At 37.4% G+C, this 15,386-nt stretch overlaps 1 protein-coding gene across 1 annotated transcript; it reads right to left on the bottom strand.

The window, feature by feature from the left end:
• Nucleotides 1-664: 664 nt before the first annotated feature.
• On the bottom strand, nucleotides 665-14,368 carry dvl2 (dishevelled segment polarity protein 2). Its single transcript, XM_043245649.1, has 15 exons — nucleotides 13,800-14,368; nucleotides 9,670-9,739; nucleotides 8,599-8,744; nucleotides 7,150-7,259; nucleotides 6,906-7,035; nucleotides 6,102-6,189; nucleotides 5,715-5,784; nucleotides 5,478-5,617; nucleotides 5,038-5,114; nucleotides 4,609-4,676; nucleotides 4,017-4,139; nucleotides 3,781-3,912; nucleotides 3,478-3,654; nucleotides 3,140-3,358; nucleotides 665-2,690 (listed from the first exon to the last, which is right to left on the bottom strand). Exons 1-15 carry the CDS (start codon nucleotides 13,958-13,960, stop codon nucleotides 2,131-2,133), a joined length of 2,271 nt encoding a protein of 756 aa, XP_043101584.1. The 5' UTR covers nucleotides 13,961-14,368; the 3' UTR covers nucleotides 665-2,130.
• Nucleotides 14,369-15,386: the final 1,018 nt, after the last annotated feature.

Genomic DNA, 15,386 nt, shown 5'->3' with positions numbered 1-15,386 from the left:
ATGCAAGTGAATTTATTTTAAATGTATTTTTTTAGTGTAGATCATTTTCTATGTAGGCACATGGCTATGACAAAGTCCTGATTACGAAAAATGTAAATATTTCACACACTGACCCGACAGCAAATAGCAAATTCAGAAGATTATTTTGCTGCCACGTTGTTGCAAATATGCGTGTTGCAAAAATAAAAATTAGAATTTAAGTTGCCGTTTAAACCAAGCAGAGAAAATGATAAAATAATGAAAACATTTTTTGAAGGCAGTTTGTGACAAAGCCTGTATAACTGCAAAAGGGAAAACACTTTAAAAATAAATAATAATAATTTGAATTAATAATAAATAAATATAAATTCTATAAATATAAAAACTGCACCTCAATGAGTCACTGAACTTACAATGCGACTGATTCTGGCATGTGTTGTGGATGATCCAAAAGCGACAGTTTGATTATGTGGGATAGAAAAAGAGATTTAAGAGCACTGGAAGAAAACATTTAGCAAAAATAAAAACCTAATTTTTGTTCCGTTTTAACAACCTAGGGTGTTTCCATATTTAATGCTATAACACATTGGTACAGCAGTGATGCATTATACATACAATTTCTTGTACATAAGAACTGAAACTAAAAACAAGACATCAAACAATTAATTCCAGAAAGAAAGACTAGTTTCAGAGTTAATTCTATCAAATTTATTTGGAGTGAAGACATGCAAAGTGACAGTATCTTATGATATTCAAAATGTAACACTTCAACATGGCATTCCATTGAGACTCAGTCTTTATGTAGCACCTGTATACTTGTACCTGTATATCTATGAACTCATATAAAAAGGCGCTATGATTATCAGTCATACAAAGAATCAAAAAAAAAAAAAAAGAAGCTCTGGAGTAGAAAACAAACAACCCATTCTACCCAGAAAGTACCTTTATGGGGTTAAAACTTCCTCTGCATGTACCGTTTTACTACAATCATTTTATAATCTGCTAATTTAGAAGGGTGCCAGCAAGTCTTTGAAAGCGATATCTTTCTAACACCAGGAATCAGAAGAGTTCTTAATCTCAGAAATTGACAACCAAATATTTGTTTCCATAAACCCTGGCTCAACTCAGCTGTACAAAGACAGATTACAAAGGCAATTTTTCAAGTGTACAGTATAAAGTACATGAGAGAATAGCTTTCAGGATTCCTTGGTACACTTTAAAGCAATACTTAGAGACATAATACACCAGATGGATTGTTGCAAACATTTAAATCCTTTTAAAGGCATGCATTTTATTATGGAAGCCCGACTTTAATCTCACAATTCGTATTTTCCCCCTTTGCAATGGTAAGAAGCAAAAAAAAAAAACAAAAAAAAAAAACATCCTGTAATTACATTTTTTCCACCAAATTCCGAGTTTGCATCTCGCAGTTCTTTTTTTTTTTTTTTACGTCCTATTTACTAAAAAATAAAAAAAGCTGTTTTTTTTTGGTTTTTATATATTTTTTAAAATCACACAATTTCAACTTTTTCCCCTGCGTCTTCTCAGTATCGCAAGTTCTGAGTTTATATCTCACTATTCTGACTTTTTCCTCAGAACTGAGAAAAAAAAAAAAAAAGTCTAAATTGTTAGATAGAAGTTGCAATTGCCTTTTTATGTTTTTAACCCATGACTGAAACAAGCCTCCATATTTTTTTTTTTTTTTTAACAGAATGCTTTACTTAAAATTAAAGTTATAATTCTATTGAATATCATGTTGGTCATTTAAAAAGGTGTGTAAAGCGAATTGAATTGCCATTTACAGAATATTTTCTGGAAAAATCATGAGACCTAATCAAAGGCCTTGGGAGTAATTTGTGGAAACATTTAAGGAAAATAACAGGACTCATTTCAGTCATTTAAGAAGGCCAGACCCTGTTGTGGTCAATACCACAAAGACAAAATACATGTTGAAGTCTGTGCTACGCAAGACTCCCTACCCTTCCGTAAACCCTGTTCCTACCGTCAAGGACAAACACTAACTCTAAAGAGCTGCACTGATACAGTAAACTACATCTCTGTCGGCCACAGAGTGGAACTCACAGTTATCATGTGACTACGAACCTCACTGCATTCACTCCTTCACCTGTACATCGACGGCTACATCCTTCATTACATCACATCCACAAAAAACTCACTGGGGTTGCCCATAGCCAAGTGGAAAGACTGCCTAGAGGCTGTCAGCTCAGGCGGGACGGAGCCCAGGTCTCGGGTCGGAGGAGCTCCTGGAGGCCCACCAGGGGTGCCGGAGGGCGGCAAGCCAGGGTGGGGCGGCAAAGTAGGTGTTTGTGGGTGCGGGGCCCCAAGTGCTAGGTGTGGGTGCGGATGCGGATGCTGAGGCACCATCATCACCATCATTGGGTTGTAGGGGATGGGGATTCCAGGCGGATACGGGGCGAGATGAGCAGGTGGGGCAACGCGGTGATGCGAGCGCTGGCTGGAGCGCTGACTGGAGCGACTGTGTTCGCTGGGCGTGGCTGAGCCGTGGTCTCGTCTCAGGCTGCTGCGAACAGAGTAATCTGATTCGCTGCCGCTGCCAGAACGCGAGTCGGCCCCGCCCCCGCCGGGAGATTTATCGTCGCGTACGCTGCCGCCCGCCGTACTTCCAGATACGCTTTTACTGCCCCTTCTCTTCTCTCCGTCGCTGCGCGTGGAGCCACTGCTGTGACTCCCTGAGAGAAAGAGACGAGTACACAACCAGGGTTAACAGGGGCACAGAAAACTTCACATTGTGACAAGAACACAAGATGCATGCTGCTTGTCATTGATAACACATTACGTTTGTGTTTCGGTGTAAATTTGTAAATCGATGTATTGTATCAACCTAAAATAACACACGAAAGCAACAAAACTTCAACTGCTAAAAATTAAAAGCATAATCATTTGAAATACACTACCAATGTAAAAGTTATTACTTTAAATCAATTTAATGCAATCATGCTGAAGAAAACAATTTAATGATAAAGTACAAATTAAAAAAATAGTAATAGTAATTATCTTACTAATCCCCAAACCCTTGAACGGTAGTGTATTTTACTAAGCTCTGATGCATCAAATCTCTAACAGTCCGTTCACACATTTCCATACAACTTTGTGCATGAGGATCAGTGTAGTTTGTTACCTTCGCTGTGCTGGCTGCCCGCACTGCCTGGGCCGTAGCTGTAGTTGGAGAGCTCATGATAAGGAGGTGGCTGGGTGGAATAGGGGTGAGGGTACTGGTACGTGAAAGAGTGGAGCAGAGGCCACGGTGTTGCCCCTGGTAATGGAAGAGGCGCCAGAGTGTCCTGGTCTGAAGCACCGCTGGAACCATCGTTATCATTAAGAGAAAGGTTGGCCATGTCTGACAGGACAAAAAAAACATTGAGAGATTAAACAACATGTATGGATTGAACCAAAAAAATTGTGTATGCATATTTTTTCTTTCAATTATCATCTATGATAAAAACTGATTTTACTTACAATTTTCACAGTTACTGAAGTCTCCAAATATGTAATAGCACTGTTCAGAGAAGGTAATCTTGTTAACAGTGTGTCTGATGAAACCAGCCTTGAGTAGGTTACTGGCGTATTTACGAGCTTCCCGTCTGTCCTGAAACCCATCAATGTGATGATACAACCACTCAACTACATCTGAACCTATATGCACAATCATAAAAGACAGAGAAAACAAAACACAGGATTAGATCGAAACCCCATTTGTCTCAGTCACAAATATCATTTAGGAACAGTGTTTAAATACGGTATCAGGTAAAAATTGCTGACCTAGGAAAGCATTGGGAATGGTGATCTTCAGCCACATTCGGTCTCTGACTTCCAAACCAGATTCAGGAGATGCCATGGCCTTAGCAACAGATGCCATGTCAGAGCGAAGAGACAGGTTGAACTCGTCAAAGCCTACAGATACAGAAAGAGAGATGAAATAATAGGGATAGAGAAAGCATGCTTGTAAAACAAAAAGTCTAGAAAAAAAGTCAAGTTGACGTAAGTGCAACACTCACGTTCCGTTTCAGTGACAGATGAGCTGGAGGTGATTGTGCTGCTCGGGTAGGACGGAAACGCCCCTGTGAGAGCCACCGAATGATTGATCCATGCTGCTGGATCTATGGGCTGGATCGGCTCATCTAAGGCACGATACAGGGAAGGATGTTACAGAAACAAATCTCAAATAACACGATAGATTAAACACGTACAATACTACTCAAAAGTTTAAGGTCAGTAGGACTTTTAAAAGTCACTTCTGCTCACCAAGGCTGCCTTTATTTGACCGAAAATACTGTGAATATTATTACAATTCAATTTCAAGTCATTACTCTGGTCTTCAGTTTCACACGATCCTTTAGAAATAATTTTTAAATGCTGATTTTGTGTTCAACAAACACGTCTTATCAATGTTGCAAACAGCTGATTTTAATGACCTTGATAAATTTAGCTCAGGATTCTATGAATAGAATCTTCAACCTTCATTATAAATATCATCACTGTCCTTTTTGACCAATTTAATGCAAATTAATTTATACAAAAAAACAACAACTTTTGAACAAAAATGTTAATCTAATTCATAAATGAAACGGGAATTAAAATGAGACTCACTGCGTGGCAGGGTGAAATAACCTTGTGGAGAGGGGTCCCAACATTTTGCCACAGTCAAGGTGATGGGTCTAAGAGAATAAAATTGATGATACCATTGCAGTTTATATATTAGTGTTTACATTTTTTTTTTTACTAATAATAACAAGATCTAATGCAACATCCTCCAACTGTAATTCTCCCTTCCACCCATGTCATAATAATTGGATTAAGATAACTGGATTAAGTGCACATGAACAGCACCACAACGCTGCATTGACCAGGGGGAGATCACCTTCTGTGGCAGCCCAACAGGATAAAATACACCATTTAAACCTCTAATTTAACCACTTAAATATATATGTTGTTCTTCATTTTGCTGTACTGGTCATCAAAAAAGAATTCCATGATATTGTACATTTAAAAAAAGAGGAGCGGCTCTCACGGACTCACCCAGGTTTATGGACGATCTCACGGAGCACCCTGACTGCGTCATCATTACTCATGTTCTCAAAGTTGATGTCATTCACCTGCACAGAAAAACAGACAGTCAAACAACCCGTTTAACAAACATTAGAAGCAGTAATTAAAACAGAACTGCATTAACCCTGCAGTAGTGAAAGTCCTGAGCCTTTGTTTACAGCTAATTACCAATAAAATGGCCACAATGTATGCGTCTTAAAGCTGGGCGTGGCCTGAGAAAATAGTTTTACATTGTAATGTTGAATATTTAAGTTTGACAGGAGTTAAAATAATCACATCAATTATCTGACAAGCTGGTCCTCCATTAAATGGATAACATGATGTACAGATTTCACTTATTCAAGATTTCCTAACATTAACCACTTCCTATCAATGCACACACACACACACACACACACACACACACACACCTGCAACAGCATGTCTCCAGGTTCAATGCGTCCGTCTGCAGCTACAGCTCCTCCTTTCATTATGGAGCCAATGTAGATGCCTCCATCACCTCTCTCATTACTCTGACCTACTATACTGATGCCCAAGAAATTATACTTCTCTGTAGGACAAAACAAACAGAATTGAGCGTGGTATTAATTTAATACAACACGTATTTAATGAAAAGCAGGTGAAAACAAGTAAGAAATGGGACTAACCCATGTTAAGGGTGACTGTAATGATGTTTAGGGACATTGTTGAATCTGTCACACTGCTGAAAGAGGAAGCCTATAAAAAATAAACACGAAGAAGAACTCAATCAAACAACTGTATCAAATAATTAAAGAAACGGTCCATCCAATCATACAAAGTCTTTCTTCATTTACTCCATTTATGGTTCAAAACCAGTATGTTCTGTGGAACATAAAATATGATGTTTTGAAAAATGTTGGCAACCGATTTCAGTTTTATGGACATTATATGGAAAATTCAATGAATGTAAATAGGAACCTAAACTGTAGAAAGAATATATAGGTTTAAAGTGCAAGTAAATGACAGAATTTTGGATGGACTCCTTTAAATTGAATCATTTGGGTGTTTCATACTCTCTCCAGTCGTGGGCGCTGTTTCCTGCGTCTGCGATGGCGTTTCAGCAATCTAGACGCCGTGCTCTGTTCAGTGGAGCTGCTGAACCTGATTTAGCAAAATACACAATTATAAATCAAGGCGTAAACTGCAACACTTACTTATCAGTGCTTCTCAACTGGTTATGCTTCAGGATACATATTATTATACACAGCATCAAATGGAAACCTAACATAATACAAATATAAAAATAAGTTAATTATTAGTTTTTTTATAGTAAATACCAATTAGTTAATTCTGTCAAAAAACATGTCTATACAAATACGAAATTAGTGTCTATTTAATCTAATCTAGGTCAGGGTCACACCTGCATTTTGTCTTCTACCAAGCAACAGATGAGTTTGCATCAGAATATTGTAAAGTTTGATTGGAAGCGTGGTTTTTGATGTCAAAAATAAAAGATAAGTCTACTAGTTTCGCCACAGGCAAATATATTGTGATGCACTTTGCAGTGTTCGCATTTAACATTGTTTCCTAGGCTGCATGCAAACCTTTTTTACATAGTGACCCACCATTTGAAAACCACTGGACTAAAACCCTGCACAGATGCTGATAAGCTCTTGTGAAATTCAATCAATCATTTGATTCAGATAACAGAAATATAACCATCTGACATAAAAAAATAAATAAATACGTTACACATACAGCTCAAAACCAGAGATCTGATTGAAGCGGACTTCTTTAAAAGTTGATGCATGTTATTTTAACGTTTAACACCACAAAATATTTCCAACCCCAATCCGATCTTGCACACTAGCTCTGACCTGCTCATCGTGTCATCGTCATCTGAATCACAGAAGCTCGTGGTGTCCAGTTCACTGCTCATCACAGTGGTAGCACTCTCATAGCCAGCCAGGTGTCTGTCCATACGGGACTGCCCATTCATACGAGGCCCTGAAACAAAAACACAAAGAGTACAGCAAAATGAACATCATGGACTGCTTTTGTCAATGTAATTAAAGGCCATTTAGATAATAGGTTATTAGATACATAGAAGACAGAACAGACCATGTTGGTCCAAGCTCTCTCTGGGTCGAGGTCTCTCTCTCCTGAAAGATACGACTGACTCGGTCTCGGTCTGATCATCTAAGGACTCCAGGCTGCCTGCAGTGTTGGGACTGTGCACGCGCACACACACACACACACAAATCATGCAATGATTTACATTCATGACACATCTGTACACCTCTGCATGCTGAGTGAACCTTAAATTTTTAAACGCAAGCTGCCTCTAGCAAACCAATCTCTGACAAGAAATTGAGAGCAAAGGCCCTACACTGGGGAGGTAAAAATCACATTCTTCATGAGTGTATTTGACTTTATTTGCATAAAAAGAACAATTACAAACAAGGAGATAATTTTGCCTGAAAAGCTGAACTGCTTTTAGATTTTCAAATAACTTATTCTGAATAGAAGTATTTTGTCATGTTTCATTAGCATTTTTGCACTGGTTTTAGGAATAAGCAATTTCGCTAAAATACATTGTGCGTCTTACTTTTTCTTAACAGCCATTATCTTTTACCAGCTTATATTTCAAGACATCATTTCAGTCATTACCTGATGTTACCAAACACGTCATGGTTGTGTCTACACACAGAAAATATTGGATTACCCTATCATGTATCATGCTTAAAAACTAATGTTCAAAGGTTTTTCATCTTTAATACATTTTTGCATTTATTTTATCAAAATAAGTGTAAAAACATTTAAAAATGTATTCCTGTGATGGCAAAGCTGATTTTTCTAATAATGTTGTTAAACTCTGTACAGCTTTGTATGAATTGCTTTATAACAATGGTTACTGTAACACATTATCTGACACCCAAAAATTAATGGTTTATACTTGCATTTTGCAACATTTACAGTTTTGTCACTGTGAAGCACTTTGAAAGTTTTCTAAATGACATTTTTTTGCATCATATTAAAAGCATGCATTTGTAATATTTAATTAGGATGTCCTGTTTTATCTTCCAAAGCAAATGCTTGACAAATTTTGACTAATCCAGGATACAAGCTATGTTTTGATAAAATATTGTATCTTTATCTATCTATCTATCTATCTATCTATCTATCTATCTATCTATATCTATCTATATATATATATATATATATATATATATATATATATATATATATATATATATATATATATATATATATATATATATATCTATCTATCTATCTATATATATATATATATATATATATATATATATATAAAAAGATACAATATTTTCAAAATATATACTATATGTCTGTGTATTTATATATACATAATACATATAAAACATAAACCCTACACGCATATTATGTAAACGAAAAGTTTTATTTTGGATGTTTAATCCTTTGACAGCACTAAGAAAGTGTATTTAAAGGGACTGAGAGAATACTGCTGCAGAGAGCACAGCATCCACAAAATGTCATTCATGGAAGGAAACAGAAATGTAGATAACATACTGGAAGGAAGGTGGTCTGGAGTCTCCAATGCCCCCTGTCCTCTCGGCAGGAGGTGGAGGCAGGGGAGGAGGAGGAGGTGAGGGCTGAGACTGGACCTCTACTGGAGGAGCTGGGGGTTCGGCTGCTGGGGTATCTGAGGACACCAGCTAACAGGAAGAGAGAAGACTGGAGTGAGATTGAATGTGATCCATAAAAAACAAGGAACCGAATAGGACTGTGAAAAGATCTAATGACAATAATAACACGTTATTTTTTTACCCAACACATACTCGTAGAGCTCATTCAAAAGTGTAAAACTGATCACACAATGCTTCAGGTCAAACATATCCAGTGTCTGGGTTTTACGTAACTACAATTTAAACGAAGAACGAGCTGGAGAAGTAAATAGCTGGAAGCAGACAGGAAACCCTATTCAGTTCTGTCTGGGGAGATCAAACTTTTTTTTTTAAAAGCCTGAATAGAATCGCAATAGAAAATGTTAGTTAACAAACAAAAACATCAAGAATCTTCACAATTTGTGACAAAACACCGCATTACAGCGTTAAAGCAGTCAAAGTCAGATACTTGAGAAAAGAAAGAAACATCAGATGAATTATAAGAGGCCACATACAGTATCATTGTATGGTCTTTTCCTTTCTTCATGCTAATGGATGCTAGGTTATTGTACACTCCTTCTCAAGGGACCTAGAGCTATCCTGATGGTAGTCTACTATTTCCATCCCAGTGGGTCTGGTTTCGTCCAAGCCTTTTGACTTAAGCACCTGCTTTTCTTTGAGGGCTTTTAGAAGAGGCTGGATTTCAGGCTCTGTGCGAAAGGGCCTGACACAAACTCCTGGTGCTCTTTAAAGATTCACCGTGACATAAATCAAAACAGCCCTGTTATGTGTCGCTACAGGGATGAGGAGCTTCAGCGAGGCTTAGTGGAATGGTGTAGTTCACACTTACATAACCAAGGATGGTTGAGACCATTAAGCATCATATGACAGTACAGCAAAAAAACAAAACAAAAAAACCCATCATCGTTTTGGGGCGAAGCTGCTGACTGACAGAGAGAACTGGAACAGTTCTTACCCAGGAGACAACTCTTCCGTTGAAGCATGGCAGCTTGGCACTGTCGTCTGAGATCTCCTCCTTCACCACCCTGAGCAGACAATTATCAAAGAGAGACAGGATTAAAATTTAAAAAAAAGAACACATGTTGAAAGACTTTCGCATTTATGCATAAATGCATGCATCTAGTCTATTTTGGCTTTACATATGGACTAAATGCATGTATGATACATTACTAGATCTTGAACCCGGTCTCATCAAGACGCTCATAAATAGTGCACCAAATAAAAACAAAAAGCTTGTAATATTATTACGCAAAATAGTATAAATATGCCTAAAGTCTAACTTATACTTACACTATATATAGTATTTATACTAACTTTATGAGACCGGGTAGAGGTTTTTGCTATATATTAAAATCGAGAAAATAAAAAGCAAAACGTATCATCACAATATCCAATTTTATATAATATTCTGGTCCCTCGCACTAATCTGTCCTAAATACTACTATGGAAATATTTGCACATTTGAACACTAATCTCACACATCATCTACAAGCCATACAATCTGATGCAAATTAAATTGACTTGGGGCTAACATTCCACTGAATTGGCCAAATGCCCCCGCTCAAACAAATTAAATCTATTACGTCTGTTGCCAACAAAGCATTAAATTAAGATTACTCACACTGCACCGTATTTTATATCAGGCGTTTTACAAAACTCTTCCATAAAATATTAAGCAGCAACTCTTTTCAGTATTAATAAGAAGACAAGTTTAAGTCGGCATAAAAATGGGCCCAAACATTTGTAAAGCGATAGACATACATTCTTACTGATGCTTCCGAGACTCAACAAAAGACAAAAATCACATCCATGTAAGGCAGCTAGATAACATTATCTTGTTGACAACTCAGCAGAAGTATTGTTGCCATAACAAAGTAGAACACAGCGCCGAAAAACAAGTGTTCAAGTTTGCAAGGCATAAAAATACGGAAGTATAAGATCAATGAATGTCAAATTTCATTACCAATATAACACTGATAGGACCTTATGCCAAAGTTTAATCAGTTCTGCATTTGAATATATATATATATATATATATATATATATATATATATATATATATATATATATAATATAACAGTGATGCTTGACTTAGGATTCACCACTAATATTATGAAGTAAATATTAAGTGATTTATTTAAAACTATTTTTCTAATCTCAATCTGAGTGCACAAACCGTTGCTTGTTCATCTCTGCAACCAAACAAACATTTGACTAGATGATGTAACTCCACAACAATCTCACAAAGCACTTCCTGAAAGCAAAGCTCTCCTGAATTTTAACGCTTGCGAAACAATCCCACCCCCAAACACTGTAATGACGCTAATTAAGCCCAACATTTGTACTTGAAAAACAACCCTTGACCTCTAACACAATAAGACACACACACTCAAAGCACAACCTGATTGTAACAAAAGCCCTCACAACAGAATGAGCTCTGGGCCTGTTAAAGGATTGTTACATTTTGGCCCAGCAGCCAGCGTTTCGATATTTATTTTGATTTGGAGTATTTGCACTTAACACAGAATAAGGTAAAGAGGAATAAAACCAAGCTGGAATCTGGTCTGTACTCTTGAGGGGATGTTTAAAGAAAGAAAGAAGAAGAAAAAAAAACAGCAGAGAGAATGTAAAGGGAGCCTGGAGAAACCAAGGGGTCTTCTGCTCCTTTCTCTCTCTCACTCACTCTCTTTCTGTTGATTCTATCCCAGACACTAAGCAAATGGCCCGTCTCCAACCTCCAACCAAATCCCTCCCCAAACACGGAGCTACCCCAGCCCCTGCCACACACAGTCAGACTGACAGCTGGCTCTACACACTGCAGCATCACAGCGCCGCCGCCTGCTCTCTGTCCCTCTCCACTACCGTATCAGCTTACATCCACATCCAACGCCGTTCAACAATAATACACACACGTCCACCCTTTCCACAATAACACAAACTGACGAGACATTCGCAGCCTCTCTTCCATGGCAGGAAAGAAGAAACGATCAAGTCTTCAGATTTCGCTTTCCCGGTAAAACCCAGAAAAAAAAAAATCTGATCTCTGTAATGTAGTTACACCAATTTAGCACTATTAGTACAATGCTACGCAGCTGGCTGCCATTTTGGCTCCAGGGTTAAAAAAAAAAAAAAAGATTTGCAAATCGTTTTACCTGTTTGTTTGTTTTTGTGAGAGTGGGAATTGCAGGATCAACTCAGAATTTGAAGGAGAAAATTCAGAACTCAGAATTTTGACCTTTTTCCTCATGCATTTTGTTTTTTTTTCCAATTTTGCTTTTTTTTGCAATCGTGAAAAAAAAAGAAAAAAGGAATTGCGAGAGACTAAAAACCACCATTACCTTTCCACTTTATTTTAACCCGTGGCAGAAACAAGCTTCTATAGTGTATTGTGATCGAAATCAAATAAAACATAAATATTCAAATTGATGCAGTCAAACAAATGAATACATCCAAAATAAAAGTTCTTATTTACATAATGAGTGTGTGTGTGCTAAATATATACATTTATTATGTACATATAAATACAGACACATACAGTATCTGTTTTGCTAAATATTTACATATGTATGCTATACAGTTATTTATATATATATATATATATATATATATATATATATATATATATATATATATATATATATATATATATATATATATATATATATATATATAAATTTAAACAGAATATTTTTCTTAAATATATGCACACGTTTTTATATATACATAATAAATATATACTGCGCACACACATATTTATGTGAAATTTTGGACGCAATTAATCACGATTAATTGTTTGAAAGAACTAATTACAAGCAAACACTATCACACTCCAGCAGCATGTAAAATATTTGTATTTATTTTCTACTGCCCGTCAACTGATTAATGTGTTTGTTTTAGTATGGCTCTACGCTTACAGGGCTTCAGGTGAATGCCGTTGATTCATATCAAAATTCATGTAAGTGTAAGCTGTCAAACTGATGGAGTATTTACAGTCAGATGATAACATCCTAATTTGCTAAGATTACCACAGACATTCCAGTAGCATCTGGAGAATGCATAACTGACATGTACGTGGCTGAGATTTATTGGCTGGTATTCTGTCCATAGCAGGACGATTCAGGCCAAATATGCAGTCAGAGACAAAGAACTCCACTATTAAAAAAAAAGGACCGACAGAACAGTGGGACACTAAAAACTTGGTCCGTATTCAAAGAAGTGAGGGACAGGATGAGAATCTTGCTACACCAGGGATACGACATCTAATGCGTTGGCAGAAAACGGAACGGCTACAAATTGCACACTACTAAACGTTTGAGGTCAGTAAGATTTTTTTTTAATGTTTTTGAAGATGTCTCTTATGCTCAAAATATTAGCTTCATTAAATAGCAATACAGTAAAAACAAGAATATTGTGATATGGTAAAGTTATGGTAAAGTAGATTCCTTGAAAGTCATTACTCCAGTCTGTCATTGTCACATGATACTTCACAAATTATGTTAATATGCTGATTTGGTGCTTGTTAGCTACTGATGTTGAAAACATTAGCGTTTATGGAAAAACAATTTCCCTTTCTTTTTTACCCTAATAGAAAGTTCAAACTACATCATTTATATAAAATCAATATATAAAACAATAAATAAATATGATCAATTTAATTTGTGTCCTTGCTAAATACCAGTATTGGGGGTTTTTTTATTGACTCCAACCTTTTAACCGGTAGTACATATTTTAAAACTATAAGAACTTTATATCCTGAATATCCTACATCTGCCCTAACACAATGACAGTGCTTCATATTAACTAACTAACCTTACGGGCAAGGCATTTCAGCCTATACCTGTAAAGTCAGACTCCAGAATCTGATAAACTCTGTCGAGACATGGACACACAGTTCCTTTGCAGTGATGGCTTGATACAACTACAGACCACCCACAACAGTGTCCTTCTCGTGGAAAACCTTTCCCTAACCCTCACGGCAACGTCTGACACGGCATACAAACTGATTTGTTTCCCAAACAATAAAAAAAAACTCCTTTGTCCTGGCTATTCGACCACATCTCTGTGCGTTTTCCCGCATTCGCTTACCCGAAGTCCTGGTCCATAGACTTGAAGAAGAATTTGTAGTTCGGCTTGTTCAAAACTTGTTTAAAGTCCAGCAAAGTGATTTTCTCAGCCGCTATGGGAATCTTCACCAAGTACGGCGTCTCCTCTTCGTCAATGTGATAAATTATTTTGGTCTCCGCCATGTCTCCCGACTCGACTCAACTTTCCCGTTGTTCTACGAAAGTATGGAAGAGGCAGCAGCTATGCTGCTAATGTTAGCCAGCGCTCCGGAGAGAAGGGGGTTGAGAAAACTCGTCTAGACCACAATACTACTATCCAATAACACTGCCCCGACTAGCGCATCCAGCATAAACAAAGAAAAACAGCGCCGTTGTGCCTAAATCGTGTTGTCCGGAACGCTCGAAAGTGTCATGATTTCCGTTAAAACGCACCTACGAACAGCTACCCCGTTGTAACAACATTTTCCCCGTACGAAAACACATGGGGGTTTGAAAAACTTCTCTTCGGCTCGGGCCAGCGCGGCGTGTGACGAAAGAGAGGCGCCCAGTCCTTCCCACCGCTTCACTTCTGCTGGGGCACAGCCGAAAGAGTGCTTTTGTGGCGCTAGGTGGGAATTTTGATTCGTTCCGGCGAGTCGACTCCTTTTTTTGGATCGGTTCACTATTCGCAAAGATTCTTTTGCCAAGACTTTCTGTAGTTTGCGCCGGTAGGTGGCAACTGTTGTGTTACGGCTTAAGCGGGTTATTGAATAATTCGCTCGACTGCTTCACCAAATCGTTACTGTTCTACTGTATTAGCGTCGCTCATTTTCAAAACCGACTCGTTTAGTAAAAATACAACGCGATGCAAACACTGACAGCCAATCAGAATCCTGTTCTCGCGAGCTCGAGAATTTAAAGCGGCAGATGCACGTGAGCTTAGAATAAACAGACGATATTCTGTTCGCCGGTGTGGACGCTAATATCCTTATCTTCATAGTTATCTTGTATATTGTTATCGTGCTTGCGTGAACGGGCCTTAAGACCAACCAAAAAAACTCCATGTTCCATGTTGCTCCGACACTTTTATGTTGATTCCTCATAGTGACTCGGATCTTTTGAATCAGTTAGCAAAAAGGTCATCAGCAGAACTTTTTTTTGCCAGTAGGTGGAACCTGTTGTGTTACGAATGAATGAAATTGTTCACTCAAACGATTCGTAAAAGGCGTTTTATACAAACGCCAGGGACTCAGAAACATCGAAGAAAAATTATTTTATATTTGAATGGTACATTTTTGTTCGTATTTACGGCATGTAGCCACGCCCATTTCAGGGTCGCCCTCTTTGCTCGGTCTTCTTTTTGTATGTCCGAATTGTGAATGTAAGGTAGGCTGATATTCGGTTTATGTGATAATGCTATTGACAAATCACTGATTTTCCATTGTAACTTGTACTCATGAAGTGCTATCCTGTTGATTAAACCATGCCCTTTAAACAAAAAGTAATGCTTTGTGTTTATTCTTGACCAAAAATATAAAAATATTAACTTTTTCAGTCAGCCGAAACTGATAAATTAGTGAAGTATCGTACATCTGTATGTCATGCAATAAAAACTATTCACAGATGTATT

The sequence above is a fragment of the Puntigrus tetrazona genome, chromosome 7 (genome assembly GCF_018831695.1).
Source record: "Puntigrus tetrazona isolate hp1 chromosome 7, ASM1883169v1, whole genome shotgun sequence".
NCBI classification, from domain to species: Eukaryota; Metazoa; Chordata; class Actinopteri; order Cypriniformes; family Cyprinidae; genus Puntigrus; species Puntigrus tetrazona.
The sequence above is the reverse complement of the archived record's forward strand: the minus strand, read 5'-3'. Positions and strand labels throughout refer to the sequence as shown.

Bases quoted from the DNA above. Each gene is read 5' to 3' on its own strand.
- dvl2 (XM_043245649.1), bottom strand. From the start codon at position 13,960: ATGGCGGAGACCAAAATAATTTATCACATTGACGAAGAGGAGACGCCG. The intron at 5,115-5,477 runs GTGTGTGTGTGT...TTTTCTGTGCAG, and splicing joins CTGGAGACATGCTGTTGCAG to GTGAATGACATCAACTTTGA. The intron at 3,359-3,477 runs GTAAGTAAAATC...TTGTCCTGTCAG, and splicing joins CTTCAGTAACTGTGAAAATT to ACATGGCCAACCTTTCTCTT.